Source organism: Poecile atricapillus, chromosome 1, assembly GCF_030490865.1.
Source record: "Poecile atricapillus isolate bPoeAtr1 chromosome 1, bPoeAtr1.hap1, whole genome shotgun sequence".
In the NCBI taxonomy this organism is placed as follows: domain Eukaryota; kingdom Metazoa; phylum Chordata; class Aves; order Passeriformes; family Paridae; genus Poecile; species Poecile atricapillus.
In genome coordinates, this window is record NC_081249.1 from 175142791 (window position 1) to 175161038 (window position 18248).

General features: G+C 44.2%; 1 protein-coding gene across 1 annotated transcript in view; it reads left to right on the top strand.

Annotated features, from left to right (window-relative positions):
• KCNH5 (potassium voltage-gated channel subfamily H member 5) overlaps positions 1 to 18248 on the top strand; it is a 148429-nt gene that overhangs the window by 116662 nt on the left and 13519 nt on the right. The window contains exon 10 of the mRNA XM_058833832.1: positions 4384 to 4580. Within this exon, the coding sequence (XP_058689815.1) occupies positions 4384 to 4580 (197 nt within the window). The remainder of the gene's footprint in view (positions 1 to 4383; positions 4581 to 18248) is intronic.

Here is an 18248-nt window from a genome sequence, read left to right on the forward strand (position 1 = left end):
GATGCAGAACTGGCCCATCACAGAGATGCTCTGGGTGACAGGAGATGATTCACTCCCTGCTCATTGGGTTTCTACATCAGTTTGGGACACATCTGTCCTGCAGCAGGAGCTTTCACTGCAGATACATAGAAATATGGATTTGTATGAATATAGACACCAATATATGTAATTATGACCTCCACTTGTGGGCATGCTGTCATCACTTCGTGGTACTTGGCACTTGAGCTGATTGGATGAACATTTTCTCTCTGTGATGCAGTTTTACTGATCCTCAAACAACATCAACCTTTGCTTTTCATAAGCAACCTAAGATTTGAGTGCATCCTGATGGAAAGCCAACATTATTTATCATGTCTGGCTCATGCTAGAGTGACTGATGAGGCTTTGGAGATATTTTTAAATGGTTAAAGGGTAGCTGGTCTATTAGCTAAGACTGCACAGAAAAACACCTCTTTAAGAAGTCTTAGTCCCCTTTATGTGTTTTTACTCAGTGCTATTTCACACCAAGAATTTATTCTTTAACTGCCTGCCTAAACTTTCTTCCAAAGGATCCATCAAGCTCTTATGTCTGCTAGGACATTTATTAGCTCAGTTTCTGTCCCTATCTGAAGGAGGATAAATTTTGTCTTTACAGGAATACACATGTGGGTTCTGAAATGCTGTTTAAAAAGAGTGTTTCTGAGTTTAAACACTTTTTCATTCTGTCTGCAAGCTCCTGGGGGGTTCCATAAAACCCTTAGGAAATTTTCTGCCTGAAAGGTCCAGCCATGAACTGGTCAGTCCATGCTGTAAGGCTGTAGAGATCATCTGTCCCCCCGAATCTGTTAGTCAAGGTTATCAGAATACAGAAGATAGAACAGTGCATAGAAATATCCTGACCTGTTATACAGCTGAATTCCATGTGATTGCCCTTAAAGATATATTATGTGAATATTCATGAATATGTATGTGTATTTTATGTACAGGCATGGATACATAGTATTTAGAATTATAGCAGATCAGCTTTTTCAGCAAAAATTATGACTGCCACCAACACCCTTCACATGTCCTCTTCTTGTCCGTGCTCCTTTCAGCTGCAAAATCTGAATTTTTATGATCTTGGTGGTCCTTTCCAACCCAATGATTCCATAATTCTATAGATGTGGCATTTAGGGGATGTTTTAGTGTGGAGTTGGCATTGCTGGGTTAATAGCTGGACTTGATGGTCTTAGAGGGCTTTTCCAACCCAAAGGATTTTATGATTCTGTGATGTGTAAAATGTATGCAAGCAGTTCTCAGTCTTATTTACAACATTCCTTCTTCCAGCAATGCTCTGGGCATTGTGAGCAGGAGCAGGAGGGTTTCCTAGAGGGTTTCCCTCCCATTCAGGAGGTGCTCAGGACTCAGGACAGGGCAGATTTGGGAGATAATGTACTGTGGCCTCAATAAATCTCCAGAGAGAAGCTTTGGAAGTTATGCAGGCTGCATCAGCACCTCTGCATTCCCAGCTCAGCCCCAGCAGCACTTTCCCTGGAGCTCTGAACATCCCCTGTGAGTGAAAAATGCTTGTATGTGTCTCTGGGTAGCTGTGTCAGACCTAGCCAGTTAAATTTCCTGTTTTGCAACACTGAAAGTTTTGTTTTTATTTAATTGCAATATGTAAAATTAACCTCAGAATCATAGAATGGGTTGAGACACCTTCCACTAGACCAGGTTGCTCAAAGCTCCATCCAGCCTGGCCCTGGGCATTTCAGGGATGGGGCACCCACAGCTTCTCTGAACATCCTGTTCAGTGCCTCACCACCCCCTGAGTAAAGAATTTTTTCCAAGCATCTGATCTTGTCCTGAGTGAATAATTACCTCTCTTTGCACAGTGAACTACAGTTAATAGGGATAAAGTATAGTACATTAATCTCTGTATTTATGAAAAAAGACACGTTGTTGTGGAGAATCTGGAAGGTTTTGTTTTCATTCTGTACATTCCTTATCACATTTATAAGCAGCAAACAAGCTCAGAAGTGTGTGTGGGAAATGTCAAATTCAACATCCCTTAAAGGCTTCCAGGATTTCGTACTTTCTGAGGAGTATAAACCACAATGTAAGAGGAGTTTAGAGTTTCACCCTTCAAATGCAGTGAGTGATGGCTCATGGAAGAGAGAATAAGTTCAGTTCATCATATCCCAGCCTTTAAGTCCCAACCAGTGCAGTTCCCTGCCACACTGAAGACAACAAGATCTTCCCAGGCTTATGAATATTGGTTTCTTTTATCCACCATTTGTGTACAGATTCTGTAACGCACAATTTGTCCTGAGTTTTGGGGTGAGCACCCACTGCTTTCAACCTCTTGGTTAAATTAACTACATATTAGCTTAAATTTGAAAAGAGAACAAGTGGTTTGCTCACATTTTAGTGGTAGAACCACTGTCTTTTAACTGAGCTCTGCACTGAAAGCACAACCCAGCTCTGTCCTGTGTCCACCTCAGAGAGCAAATCCATTAAGCAATTTTCTGCATTTCAGAAATGGACTGTTTTCTATAAATTATGTAACTCTGTTGAGTATGTCTGTAAACTGGGGTTTGAACTCTAAGTAGAGACAAGGACAATTAACTGCAAAAGGTAATTTTGAAACAGTACATTGGGTAAATTACAATGTTACTAGAAAATGCTCTGTATTAAGGAAAACATTTTAAAGCACCTTGTTTTATAAATTATACCAGCTGTGTTATGTATTGTAGTTAATTTTAATTACATAAAAATATGTAGAATCAAAAGCAGCTCAATGGGATGCAGTTATAACCTTTCTAAGAGATGATTCCATTACAGAGACATTTGCTAGAAAATAAAAACAGGAGGGCAGATAAGGACTTGCACATTTTATTTCACGTTGCATGAGAAATGTTAGATATGTTTTACTGGATACAATACCAAAAGCAAAAATGGAAATAGAGAAATAGGGCCTCTGACCCCTAAAAGTAATAAGGTTGGATAGATTACCCCTCTGGTCTGTGTTTCCACAATAGAGTGGAGCAAAATGTTAAAAGTCCTTAAAAGAAAAAATACAAAAATTCATTACTTTTTTTATGCCAAAACTATAACATCCCTAACCTTCACCAAGGGGCTGCTCGAGGTGCCTGAAATCAATAGCCACTGACTGACTGATTTGAGTTCCATTTTAATAACTGCTAAAATACAGAACTGGGAAGACTCTGGGGGTCTGAAACAAAAAATACCCTTTGTACCCCTGTTTCTGCTTCAGGATTTGAGGTGTCAGCAACAAACCACCCACCGTGGTCCTTGCCCAGCCCTTGGCCAGGCAGCAAGAGGCAGCTTTGGAATGTTTCCATGTGTTTTCTGTTGTCTCTTCTCACAACAACCAGAAGTTCCACACCTGAAAGCAGATCTCCAATCTGCACCCATGCTGGGGTTCTGGTTGGGTCAGAAGTGGGATTTTCGATCTGGTGTCCATAATCCTCTTCTCCTGCTTGAGTGTCTAGCACAGGTGTGGGGCATGTGGATTCCTTTCAGAGGAAAGAAAGCTGGGCTAAGTCAGAGCACTCCCAGTGCATGGAGCTCTTCTGTCCATGGCACTGGACTACAGCTAGTCCCAAATCCTCAATCAGCTGTTCTGCTGCACTGCCCACCAGTGCAGTGTAGCCTTTAGGTGTAAATTTCCCCTCTGGTTGAAGGTATTTATACATGCAGGTGTCTCAGGTGTCAAACCCTCTCTTGCTCAGCAAACACTGAAATACAGGCTTAAGAATAAGCCTTTACTTAAATGGATGAATTTGGGTTTAGAACTGTACTTTTAGATGTGTTTAAGATTTAGAGGTGGTTATTTAAAGGTTAAAAGTCTCAGTGTGGCTTTTGGTGGGTTTTCCAGAAGGAATGTTAGCACTGACACTGAATTAAGAATGTTGAAACATCCTCTAAAATGTGGCCCTTGGGCCCTGGAAGTTGGGTCTTGCCCCTCACTGTAGAACCATGAGGATGAAAGAACCTAGATGTCAGAAGGTTTTTGTAAAAGCAGGACTCCTAAATCACTTGGGAACAGACACCTGAAATACTCAATCACCTGAACATTAGTTAAGTGCTCATTATATTGGGTAGCCTTTGAAAAATCCATTACTTGGATCTTCAGCTACAAGGAGACCTTTACAATCTGGCTCTTACACTTTGTGACACTTCACAGAGCAATCTATAAATACCTGAAAAACCTGGGGCTACTGCTAAGGATGCTCAAGTACGTCAGCTAATTTTAAAACTTTCCCCCTTGTTAGTTTTCATGGCTGGGAGCTTGCGTTGGGATAATTGGGAGCGTACGGCAGGTTGTGGAAAAATCATCTGTGTCCTGGGAACCTCTGCCTAAGCAGTACCTTTTAACAAATCTGCCCTGCTGTTTTCCAGGTAAAGGTGACGTGTTTGGTGATATCTTCTGGAAGGAAACCAGCCTGGCCCACGCCTGTGCCAACGTTCGGGCTCTGACCTACTGCGATTTGCATATAATTAAGCGAGAAGCCTTGCTCAAGGTGCTGGACTTTTACACTGCTTTTGCAAACTCCTTCTCGAGGAACCTCACTCTCACCTGCAATCTGAGGAAGCGGGTAAGCTCATTATCTTCCCCTTTCTCTCACCAGGAGACTGCACAGTCCTGCAGGTGCTTGCAGCGTTTAACACCCCCCATTTCCTCCCGATGTTTCCAGGTCATCGCAGATTGAGTGGCCTTTTGATAAATGCTGTCACTGTTGGTAATGATGGCTCAATAAAAGTTACCTGTAGATTTGCAGCTCTGGAGAGCAGTCCTAGCAGCATGACATATGAATTGCATTTCTTTTCCTTTTCTTCATAGTTGCCGGTTTTCATTTTGTTGGGCTTTTTCTAACCCATGGCATAAATATATAAAGTTATATTTTATAGAATCCAGATTCTGGATTTCTCAAAGTTGAAGTCTCTAAGATACAGTTCAGAGGACAAACTGATGGATCTCCATGTTATAGACCAACTAAGAGAAATTTATTGATGTTAAATAAATAAAATACACTCATCAAAGGTACTGTATTAATACCTGTTTCTCGCAGTTGCATAGTCTAGAATTTTAATATTACAAGGTTAATAAAGCTAGGTAGTGAATTTACATTCACAGCTCACTTCTTAAACCCTCCTGCTCATTTTATAATCAATCAGAAATGCTCACTATCCATTAGTTCTTTCAAAGAACACTCCATCTAAAAATTAATTAGCTATGAAGACGTATCTTGAAAACAGGTTAAGGGATCCTTTAATCCACATTGCGGCTGCAAAATTTCATCTTTATGATTTTTTTTTACGATTGATGAGGGTTATATAAATTTCATTTGCATAAAGAAATCTCATAACAATGATTTATAGATTACTGAGCATTAGATGTGATCCTCTAGCTGCTGAAACACATTTTTCTGCAACTGTACCTTGGGCATCTCACCTGTACCAAGGCTACCTCAGTATTTCACAAGACAATTTCAGCCTCTGCAGTAAGAGCAGTTCAACACAACTAGAATTTTACTTTCTCAAGTCTAGTTTCTCTTTAGCCACTGGAGCTGCTTTCAGAGGAGGTTTCAATTTCTGTGTATCGCTTGTGCTCATTACTACTCCAAGTATGGCACAAAATACCCACGGCAAGAAGCAGATGCAATGGGATTACCGTGCCCCTCTGTCTGCACTGGAGCCTGAAAAAGCTGAGTTATAATCAGGTTTGGTTCCAGCTTGTCAGCTTACCTCTGACTGGAAGGTTGTTAACTCCACTCCAGACCTGAAGGAGGGCTTTGGGGCTTGGAAGCTGGTTTGTGGTTTCTAGCTTATCACTTCTCTGTTGATAAGAAGTGCTCCAAGCCTTGACTTCAGCATTCCCCCCCTTGCCCCCTCACCAGCTACAGCCCTGCAATGACAGCTCTGCTCAGGCATTGCTGATGGTGATTTCATGGGACAAGATAATGCCACATACATTGTACCTAAATGAATTCTTTCCTTCTTAAAAATGAGAATCTGTCACTCCAGCTGGCTTCCAGAGGAAAACATGGACATTTCTATTCCTGACAGGGCAGTGTGCTGGAGCTCAGCTCCGCAGTCCTGGCTTGCATATGGGGAGTAGCCTCCTGGCTGAGTTGTCACAGAATTTCTTCTCTCACACACACCTTTTTTAAGGAAAATTGGTTTCATGGAACTCAAGTTCCCAGTAGAAATACCTGCTGTTTAACTCATTGTCAGGTACGTGGACTTTGACATGGGGGCAGTGACTCCCAGTGAGAAGGAACAGCATTCCTAAAGAAATGTTAGGTTTTGCAGAAGGAGAGGAAATGCTGTTTGGGGGAATGTGTGGGCAATACATGAGAGCGAATGAAGAGTCAAAGAAGGGTTGTGTCAATGTGGGACATGCAGAGTAGAGTTAGTTTCATTAAAAATTGGGGGATGATGTCTGGACATCACCCCAGTCACCTCCATAGCCTGTGAGCGATGGTTCCTCTGGGAGGAGATCATCTGGCCCCTCTTTGGTGCCCAGTCTGGGATGGGAAAACCATCCTCTTTTGATTTCACAGAGTCCATGATGAGTAACTTTTAAATACCTCACGTACATCAGATGAAGCCCACCCCTCTCCTGCAGTTTCAGTCAATTACTCTTTAGGAAGCAGCCTGGCGTTGCAGTCAGATGCGCTGAGCCAGAGCCTGCTTTGCAGAAATTCTGTGTTTTGTTCCTGGGCACAAAATAGATCATGCTACATCTAACACCAGGGACACAGTCCAAGTCCTGTTACATAAAGTCATTCAGGGGATTGTTTCAAACCTCCTATCTGCTGGAAGGATACGTGATTCCCTGCTGGGAATCACAGAAGCGTTTGGCGGCGAGTTCATCCCTGAGGAAAATCGGTGCCATCCAGGACAGTTCCATCAGGTGAACAGAAAGCAATTGTTCAGGCAGTGAGGCTGGGCTGACAGCTGCACTGTGCTGCAGCAGCTTGTGCTGGAGTCATGTAACCTAAGTGGAAAGAAAATCATTGTCTCCTTTAATTGATTTCTATAGAAATTTATACTTAGCGCTTTTTCTACACAGTCATCGCTCATAAGGTTTGACATTTAATTATAACATAAATACACTCCTTGGGGGTTTGTGCCTGAGAAAATGGTTGTTCTCACTGTTAAAAATACATAGGCAGAAGTGTTCTTGCACCAGGTCTGCTCTTTGAATCCTTGGATTTGGTTGCACACACCATGTGTTTGTGCTGCCGTGTCCCTCAGCCAGCACTTTGATGCAGTCCATAGACTGTAAAACATTTAGACGTTAAAAAGGCTAATAAATTAATAATAGCACTGAGTACAAAAGGTTATTTCCACATGACAGGGAAGCAAAAGTCTTGTTGAAGTGGGAAAATAATGTTTTCTCACTCCCAAATAGCATTTAGAGCCTGGCATGTTGAATGACCTCCTTAAGGCATCTGCTCAGCAAAAGTATTGCAGCATATCATGTTTTGTGCTCTGATATCTTTACAGCATGTCTGGCATCACTAATGCACATTCCAAGGCAGAACCAGGACTTTTAACTTTTTTTTTTTTTTTTTTTTTTTCAATCAAGGAAAAGAATTATTCAGAAAAGATATTCTTTAAAATCGAAATGAGATTACATAGCTGCCTCTGAGGACTGAGTAATAAAGCAAGGTTTGGGATGAGTTTTCAAAGAGTTAATTACTGCCTTCTGATGCTGGAAGAGAATATTAATAATATCTAATTCATTAAATGCCTCTCGAGATTTCACACAGCTCAGGGGGGTCTCTGCAAGCTTGAGCCATGGAGCTTGGCCTGAGGAGGGGAGTCATGACTGATTTTTAGGAGGCTCTGTGACATCCAATCACCAAAGGGAAGTGAGCACCCAGGGTGGAAGTCTTGGGTCAAAAGGAGCCACAGAAGTCAGAGGATCTGCAAATGGTTGCAAAGTTTCATTAGTAAATTACACACTTGGCATAGGAATTTTTATGAGTTAGTCCCTGCTGTCCTTGTGTAAGCACACAGCAGTGGATTTTGGATAAAAGAGTGGGGTGAAAGGGAGCAGAGAGAGAGAGAGATGAAAGAAAGCAAGCAAACAGGCAAAAGAATGGTGAGGAAGAGAGATCACCAGTCCTGGCTCCAGCGTTGTTCCAGCTGGGGTGTCCAGGGTTATGGGGTGCACACATGCCCAGGCTTTGTGGGGGTAACTGTTTATAGACAGGTTTTCCCTATCCTGGAGATAAGTTTTAGTTATTTTTATGTTTAGCAATTTAGTTACCATGCACAGTCAGTTCTTCCAGACCTTCCTGGAATTGGGTTGGAAGGCTTTGAGGGTCTTGGTGGTCTTGATCCCCTGATGCTACTGTCCATGCTCACATCTCGATCTCATTCCTGCACTTGTTTTGTGCTGCGTTGTGTTTATTTCCAGGCGACAGAACAAAGATGTTTGTCCTAGAAAAGTGCTGCCCTGCCTCTATAAGGCCCCTGCTCCAGCCACATTCTGGTTTGTTTTTTTCCTTTTCTCATCATTGCTTCCATTTGTAGCAGCTAATGTACCAGCTCTGCTGAGCTGTGAGCCCAGCACAATGAAAAATCCAGCTGAAATCTTGTCCCTCCTGAAATCACAGCTAAGATTCGCCTGTGCTTCTGCACAGCAAAGATTTCAGCCACAGCTTTTAAGGCACACAGTCACATCCTGCTGTTTCCTACCGTGGGCAGAAGGAGCTGTGTTAAAGGAATGAGTCAGGAGCAGCCGGGGAAGAGGACAATTGTTGGTGTCTGACCCCTGGAGCGTTTGCTCCTGGAAGGTGTCCTGAGAGCGAGCCAAGGAGATGTGAGGAGAGCTGAGTGCCTTTAAGGCAGTGAAATCCCACTCAGGGAGGCTCAGCTCTTTTCCCTGTGATGCTCTTAAAGCCAGGGACAGCACTGTGAGCAGCTGATGTTATCTAATACCTCCAGCACACTGAATCTCTGGGGCTTTTTAGCGGGCGAGGCCATCAGACTGTGTTAACACACACGTCCTATTTTCCTTTTTTCCTTCAGATTAGAGTAATTTCTTTTTAAATTGCCTTCCTCTTCTTGCTTGAGGTTTTAATGCATCACATGTGGTTTCTTGACTGAATCACTTGTCAGTTCTGTGTCACGTGGTTTTTAGAAAAGCTTTATTTTAAGTTGAATTCTGCATTCACGTGTCCTGAAAGTGAAGGTTGTCCCAAGGTTCATTCACCATCCCTATTTTCATTTTCCAGACCCTTCCAATGGGGTATTAGTGAGTGTCCTGATGCAGAAGCAATGCCAGAGGCAGAGACCATCACTTGGCTATCAGCCCTTGTCCCTGAAGGTCACTTGTGTTCTGGTGACCCTGGGGGCTTTCACAGGTTCTGAGGTCTGAATTAAGCCACTCACAACTGCAGGAGCTTAGTTCAGAGCTGCTTGCACTTCACCAGCTGGTCTCACACCCTCAGTCCCCATCAGTCCTGGGGAGTGGCTTGCTTACATGGAAAGGGGTCAGAGCATCATCCTTGTCTCAGGCCTTTTCCCTCCCTCTCTGGTCTTTAATTCTCTGGGGTTTGTTTTCTTTTATATGAACACGTTGTCCCAGAAAATTAAGTACTATAGTATTAAGTGCTATAGTTTATCTTCAGTGTCTGTTTAGTGTGGTTACCAAACAAGTAGGTTTCACCCTCAAAAATCTATTTGGTTTTATTTTGTGCACATCTTTGCAGACTTTGCAGCTGTCATTATGCTTGGAAAGACTTTCATTGTGGAAAATTTGGGAAGATTTTTATTGTTTAGCTTTATTGCGTTCACCGCTCTCTCCAGATATGTTAATACTCAATTGCAATATTTCCTAAAGGACTGTTCCACTGATTTATATCTAATACCACCTCTGATGGTGTCTAGACTTGTATGCCGAATGTGCTCGGGTGAGAAGAGCCCGCTCCAAGCCTTCAAATAAAGTGACCTTGTCTGAATTGTTGATTGGTGGTCCTGGGCTGGAAATTTCTGGAGAAACTGCTCAGGGATCTGGACCAAACCCATGTGAGGAATTTATCAGTACAGATAATGCAGCAATTCCCTGTGTGTCTGTAGCTGTGTGGTTACAGACAGCCCAGCAAAGGCCATCCTCCACCTTCTGCCACCGAGAGCCCCACAGATCCTTCCAAGCGAGAATTACGGATCTGAGGTGAGAGTTTTCTCTGCAGCTCTTCCTTCCCATCTCCTGCTCCCCTGAGCAATTCCTTGTGTCTTTGCCCCTCTTCAGGGACACAGGGATTTGAGTTTAAGGCATTTAAAGCAAGGAAGTGAATCCTTGGAGGACTGTGTGTGACTTTGCTAGGTAGAAGAGCAGCATAAAAATGGAAAGGGAGAGCTGCAGCAGCTTCAAGTTCAGCCCCTGCCAGACGGCGTGGGACAGCTGTGGGAGCAGAGTGAGGCTGCAAGAGCTGGCGTGGGTTTGCTGTCTCACTTCTGTAGCTGTGAGCTGGACTCTTTCCCTGTGCCTCACTCCTTTCCCTCTCCTTTCTGCCACTTCTTCATCCCCCGTACACTCATCTCTTCTGGGTGCTGGTCAGGTCCTACTGACCATGGGAAATGAAGAGCAATTGCACCTCTGGATCCCCTTCCTGAGGAGCAGAGGGAGCACAGAGGATTTCTCTTGCTTGGCTGTGGCTGCACTCGTGGCTGAGTACAGAACTTGGTGCCAAGTGTGAAACTCTTGAATGCATCCAGGGCAACAAAACTGGTGAAAGGGCTGGAAGGAGTGTGGGGAGCAGCTGAGCACTTTGGGCTTGTCTGGTTTGGAGAAAAGGAGGCTGAGGGGTGACCTCAATTCCCCCTGCAGCTGATGAGGAAGGGAAGGGGAGAGAGCTGATCTCCCTGGGATCCAATGGCAGGATGCGTGGGGATGGTTCAGAGCTGCTCCAGGGGAGGTTTACTGGAAATCAGGAAGCATTTCCTTACTGAGAGGATATTCAAAAACTGGAACAGGCTTCCTAGAGAGATGGTTGATACCCTCAGCCCATCAGTGTTTAAGAGGAATTTGGACATTGCCCTTAAGATCATACTGTAACTTTTGATCAGCCCTCGAGTGGTCAGGCAGTTGAATTAGGTAATGGTTGTAGATTCTCCTCTCCTCTCCTCTCCTCTCCTCTCCTCTCCTCTCCTCTCCTCTCCTCTCCTCTCCTCTCCTCTCCTCTCCTCTCCTCTCCTCTCCTCTCCTCTCCTCTCCTCTCCTCTCCTCTCCTCTCCTCTCCTCTCCTCTCCTCTCCTCTCCTCTCCTCTCCTCTCCTCTCCTCTCCTCTCCTCTCCTCTCCTCTCCTCTCCTCTCCTCTCCTCTCCTCTCCTCTCCTCTCCTCTCCTCTCCTCTCCGGGAGGTTTGGGGTACTCTGGATTCACAGCACAATCTGGATTAGCACATTTTGCCTTCAGACTGCAGGCAGATGCAGAGATCAGCCAGTGCACCATGATCTCTAGCAGTGTTTCAGAGCCACAGTAATCTCCCAGGGTACCAGCAGGCCAATATTCTCTTCTGGATATAATCTCTGAGTTAAATACCTTCCTCAGACATCCTGACCACACTTCTGTAGGAGCAAGAGACAAATCACCAGCTCTGTTAAAAGCAGGACTGAACCCAATTCTGATAATCCTTTGGCATTACAGAGGTAGACTTATTCTTTTCCTGTGTGTGTAACTTCCCTGTCTAAATCTAAATCAAAAGGTCGTTTTATGTTGTTTGTCTGCTGGTCTCCATTGAGAAATGCAAGGCAATTTAGCATACATCTCATTCAAGGATCTTTGAACAGCATTGTCTGGCTGCAGAAAAAGATCCCTGTGTGCTGGTGTGATGCTTTCTGCACAGGGACTCAGCAGCTGATACTCCAGGCACTCAGCTGATCTACCCCAGTGCAAGGTGTAGGAGCATCCCTTCCTCAGGCAGGCAGAGCAGTCTGGGTGATTTGTTTGTGTGTGGAAAGATCATCAAACAGGAATGTCAGGGATGGGCAGTGTCCATAAAGAGACAAAAGTGTGACTGGCTGTGTTAGAGTGAAGATGCAGATTGATAATTATTTGCTGTTGTGCTTTCTGTGAATTCATACTATTGTCTTGTTTAGAAAGCTCTCATAATTAAGATATTCTCCTTGATTGACACAGAAAACATTCTGCAGGCTGTCTGTTGATGCCAGTTCAAGGCAGCATTGCTTGCACAGGACTTGACTGCTATTAAAAAAATAAATCAAAGGTTTGCTATTTTTAATCTTGTAAATATTAAAAAACAAACATTTTGTGTTTACCTCCCCTCATCGATTAAAATTGATGCTTTTAATCTCTTCCCACTGAAAAGGGAGGGCAGGGAATGTTCATGGTGCAATGGGAAGGAACATTGCCATTTCATTTTTGATTTCCAGATAAGAAAGTTTTTGCCAGCAGGCAGGATTTGCACAGGAAGTGGGGACAGAGGTGTGTTGTGTTACCTCACAAACCTCCAAGCAATTATTCCGTAGCAATGGATTTCTTCTTACAGGGGCTGCTGAGCCTAATTGCTGTGTAGATCTATGATTTCTTTTCAACCTGATATCTTCAAGAAAAGGGGAAAATGCTAAAAAACTAAGATGATTAATTCTGTCATTGCTTCCTGGAGCTGAACACCAGACATTTTAGCAACAGCATCGTATGACTTGAAGGTAAAAAATGATTCTTCTCATTCCCTAAACCTTACTTCTGCCAGACCAGGAATGCTGGTGGAAATGCACCCATGGCCATGGCTGGGGAAAGAGAACTTTTGGCTGTTCATTGGGATCATGTCAGGGGATCCCTATGGCCCCATGGGCTTCACAAGGCACAGGCAGAGCTTTCATCCATGTGGGAGTTGTCTGGCTGTACCCAAAATAGGATCCATTTTGACCCATCTAGAAATGATCAGTAACAACTTCACAGCAGTTTTGCAGTGGAGACAGCAATGATTTTATTTATTAGGTTTTTGCCTTCACTTGAACAAAGAGGCTGAATTAACTAACTAACTAACTAACTAACTAAATATTTATGCCAAATAAAACTCCCTGTGTAAGGCTTTTCTTTTCTGTACAAGCATAAATCCATTAATCTATTATTTTTCAGCTCACACTTCACAGATGCAATAATACCCAACGTGCTGGTTCAGCACACAATAATCATTGCAGTCCTGCAAATCCTAGATTTACTTTATTTTCAGTGGTATTTTGGAGCTGCTTTCTACAGTGCAAGTAGGAAAGTACTAAATTATAAACAAAGTGCAAGAGGAACTTTGTGGGAAAGTTTGCATGAGTCCCACTAGTTTTAGTTAAAAATAAAACTCAGCCTGTCACTTCCAGCTTAATGATTGCTGATTGACTGTGCTTTTTTTAATTGTCTGCTAGTGGCTGTGATTAGCAAGCTGGCTCAGTTTAGGTCCCATGCAAAGAAAGTCAGGAGGAGCAAATTCAGGAGCTGCTTAAATATATTCCAGAGGTGGGCACAGCTGTCAGGAGGGACAGGGACATTCTGGGAAGCACCTGAAATAAGCTGAGTCCCCTTTTATTGCTCTTCTGAGCAACTTACTGAAAGCTAAAAATATTCTGTGCATTTAGGAAGGAATACATATTATTATTTTGCTTTTTCTCCCATATTTTTACTTCTCAGAGCTTACAGCTCTAGCTCTTAATTTGTTTCCCTTCCAGAAGATAAAACCATAGTATAATTTTTAGTTGTAGGTTACTGTTAAAAAAAGGAGCGCAGTGTGATCATTATAAACACTTCTGATTCTCTTAACTCCATTAATTAAGCTGTCAGTGATCTTTGGATATTTTGAACTTTGGGATCTCCCCTCTGACTTCTGGGTGAATATCAGATTTTTTATTAGTACTCCACAAAGCTGTCTCAGCTGCCAAAAAGGTTCTATATACTGTTTCCTATATTCAATTTCCATCAGTCACTGTACCTCCAGAGCAGGGGGACTTACCTCTCTGTGCTCTCTGAGTACATATCCCTTTGGAAGCAGTCCATTGTCCTCTTTTTTATTATGAACAGTGCTCCTGTTACCGCAGGAACAGGCTCTGGCTTTTTCTGAGAGCCTAAAACACTTCACACTCCCTTAAAAATGTGAAAATGGGGACCTAAGCAACCAGCAGATGACAGCAGCAAAGAACAGCCATTTCGAATCAGGATATTTCTCACTGGTCAGATGAAATGAAGCCTTTTTTTAATGATTAAATTTGCTTTTCCATTCATGCCCATTACTTCCCTCTCAGTGTGCAGATATCGTTTTCCTTGTTCACGTCCCTGACCTTAACAGAGCATCCTGTCATCTCTGTAATTAATTTCTGTGTCTAACCTCACTATTTTCACCAATTCTGCCTTCCTTGACTCTGTGCCACTGTAGTGAATTTCCATGGTGTGTCTGAGGTAAATCCATTTTTAAATGGAGCAGTTGTTGGTCAGAGCAGCTCAATTATGGACGACCATCCTTCTCCCTGGCTGTATCGGCCATCCTGCCAAGGAAGGCTGCACTAGAAATGTAAATGGATGAACTGAATCATGCATGTTTTTCATGTGTGAATAACTGTCCCTGTTCCCATTTAGTGAAGGACTCAGCCAACAACCTCAAGATGTTCTACAGAAGTACATGAATAATAATTTACAAGCTCAGTGCAGCCATGCATTAATGTACCAAACAGATGCCTGGCTGAGCCTGATGAACCATCAGCCGTAACTTAAAGCATTTGTTGGAAATTTTCTAGTGTCCCATGAAGAGCTTCCTGCCAGACCAGTTGGGCTCAAATTCAGTCCAATGTGTCAGACAGCTGCTAATAGGGATGGCAAGGAATCTGCTGGGACAGAGACTGGGCTTGCAAAACCACAACAGCCTTCTTTAGCCTTGCTGGCCTCCTTCAGGGCAAGGTGCTCTGGCCCTCTGCATCAGCCCTGCCCCATGGTGGAACATAGAATTACAGAATCACAGAATGGTTTGGGTCAGTTTGGCTTCAAAGATCATTTCCACACCTGCTGCCATGGGCAGGGACACCTTCCACTAGAGCAGGTTGCTCCAAGCCCCATCCAGTGAGGCCTTGCACACTCCCAGGGATGGGGCAGCCACAGCTTCTCTGGACACCCTGTGCCAGGGCCACCCTCACAGGGAAGATTCCTTCCTTAAATTGAATCTAAACCTGCCCTCTGGCAGTATAAATCCATTTTCCCTTGTCCTATTACTGCTTGCCCTGGTCAAAAGTCCATCTCCAGTGCTATTGTAGCCCCTTTGGATACTGGAAGGAGCTCTCAGGTCGTCCCCCTGGAGCCTTGTCCAGGCTGAACAAGCCCAACTCTCTCTGCCTGTCATCATAGGTGAGGTGCTGCAGCCCTCTGAGCCCCTTCATAGTATTAACATCCAACAGAGTTGCACATTTGTAGGCATCCCCCAGCATCTGAGGCAGATATCAAACCCCACTGAGGAGAGGCAGCCTCCTGACAAGGCCTTCCTGGGAGGAGGAGACTGAAGAACTTCTGTCTTGTGTGGGAGGCTTGGGGTTAGCTGGATTTTTTGGGCATCAGAGAAAAATTAAAAAATAAAAATAAAAAAACAGGGAGATGCTTTAGCCAACGCTTCTGAGCTGAGAAGGAGCTCTGGGAGGCAAACCCAGAATTTGAGATGGAAAATAACAGAGGTGGAGATCTGTAGGTTTTGTGTAGAGTCTTTTTACATCCCTGCAGCAGTGTTTATCCTGCACCAGCTGGTGTTTCATTAATTGTGTGTGCACAGGGAATGGTAGAAGGCAATACAAACTCTGGGTAAACAGGGTGAAGCATGGCCACAAATAGGGAAATACAGAATCGTCAATGTTATTGATGGCAAAGACCTGTTACTTGTGCAGGTACAGGGTTTTCTTCTAGCCCCAGAGAGGAAGAGGGGACTGACTCCAGTTTTACATGAGGAGGTAATTTCTGATCACTTTTAAAGCCAGGTTTTCCAGAGTATACAATACTGAGGATTACAAATTAATTTGTTTAGGTCTGGAGCAATGAGATAAACGAAGGCTGCAAAAACAGCAGGCTCAGCCCCTAGAGAGCATCCCATGTCAGTGCCTGAGTACATGGATGGGAACAAAAACAGTGCTGGTGAGCTTTACAGAGATCCACAGCCAGCAAAGAGCCGTGGTTGAGGTACTGATAGTAGTGAAGATCACCAAGAAGCACATGAGAAAAATGGAAGGAGCTTTCCCCAAGAGTGGATGAGGTGTGGAGACCCAATAGAATGATACCCACAAGCAGGATATGGTCAGATTGTTAAAACCCTTCCCAGCACAGCCTTAGCTCATGGCCATGAAAGCCCAGGGACTGATTTAATGCAGTCAGCGTGCAAGTGGGAAGGAAATGGCTCTTCACCACACCATCTGTTCATGCCATCCCCCTAACCCCACCAGTTAACCCTCCTCTTCCTCCTGTGGATGGATTCCCTTCAGGAATAAACACAAGGCTCTGCAGAGTCCCCACTTGCCAAGTGCCTCAGTCCCATCTCCTGAGCTGGGGAAACATCAGTGCTCCCTCTGGGGACAGGGAGAGCACTTCATCCTCGGGGGGTGAGTGTCACTGTCACGTAGGCAGCCCCATGGTGCTGTCCACAAGAGGACTGTCAGCAGCAGCTCCATCTCTCACAAGTGGCTTCAGGGAGCAGCACACTGAATTTCACACGGCTAATGCTGTGTTTCTGTGCTGTGCTGGAGAGAGAGCTCACTGGCTGGTGGACAGCTCTCCTCCTGGCTTTCCAGGCTGTGGGTGATTTCCCTTGACCCTCTGTCCCAAAAAGGAAGAGCTCTTTGCTGATGCACATTCAAGTACGAGGAAACATTAGCAAAATAATTTAAACGTGGTCTTTAAAAATTAATTTGATTTGATTATGCTGTAAGTAGAAGGCCCCTGCCCTGCTGACAATTACAGAGATGCCTCTAAAAAACCTGTAATTCCTTCAGTCTCCTCAGCTGAAGCACCCTCAGTGGCAGAGCTATGCCAGCCACTTAAGGCTAAAGGGACAAGTTTTAGGTGAAAGTAGCACATCCTCTTCATGGTGTATTTCTTCTTGACAGCGTACTTAATGCTTTCATGCTTGTGTCTTGGGTCTTTTTTTTCTCCCCAAGTGGTTCCTCCCCACTGAAGCAGTGGCTGTCATCATATTAAAGGCAATTTCAGCATGTTCCAACAGCCAGCTCTCCTTAATCACACACTGCCAACCAAGAGCTCCCAAATGGGAAAAGCTTTGCTCTTGCTGGATGAGATGTTTCACTTGAAGAATCCCTGGGATACTTTTTAAGGTTATTTCACCAAGCTTTCTATAGTTAAATTAAGTAGATGATGAAAGTTTAAATAACCTTTTGGTCTTCTTTTCCTGTCAAATTTGGATTTCCCAGTGGTTTAACTGAGTTATTTCACATCTATTGCATAGTGGGCTGCGTCTGTCTTTGAGAGGTGTTAATCTGTTTCAAGTCTTGATTTCAAATTGAAAGAATTTCCAGGTCACCCTGTCAGTGGATTTTGTGCTGTGTCTGAGTTCAGAAGCACAAATGTGAGTTGCTGAAGTGCCCCAACTCATTCTCCCTGCCAGCATCCCTGTGGCTTTGTTTGCAGGGCATCCCATGGGTAAGGTAGACACTGGGATATGGTCAAGTGGTCATTTGAGCTCAGGTTTCATCCCAAAGATCTGTAGAAAGGGAGTGAGCGCTGGCAGAAGTGTCCTGACTTTGCTCTAGACAGCTTCAGTCTTCTCTGGTGTGGCAATAGGCTGTATAGGAAAAGGAATAGCTGAGGTAATTTGGCCATGGTTGGCTGGCTGAGCGCAGAACCACAGTGCAGTGTGAGCTGGGCTTGGAAACAGAGCCAGGCGAGAGCAGTTCTGAATGCAGCCTAACCAGAGAATCACAGAATCCCATGGTGGTTCAGGCTGGAAGGGACCTCAGTGGATCACCAGGTCCCACCTCCCTGTTCCAACAGAGCCATCCCAGAGCACAGGGCACAGGATTGTGTCCAGATGGGTCTGGAGTATCTCCAGCAAGGGAAACTCCACACCCTCTCTGGGCAACCTGTTCCAGTGCTCAGTCACTGCATAGGAAAGAAGCTTTCCCTTGTGTTCAGTGGAACTCCTGAGCATCAGTTTCTGCCCATTTTCTCCTGCTTGCCACCACTGAGAAGAGCCTTTCTCCATTTTCTTGGATCCTGCCTTTCTGCAGGGGGACACTGCTGTGGGACAAAAGGAGCCCTGG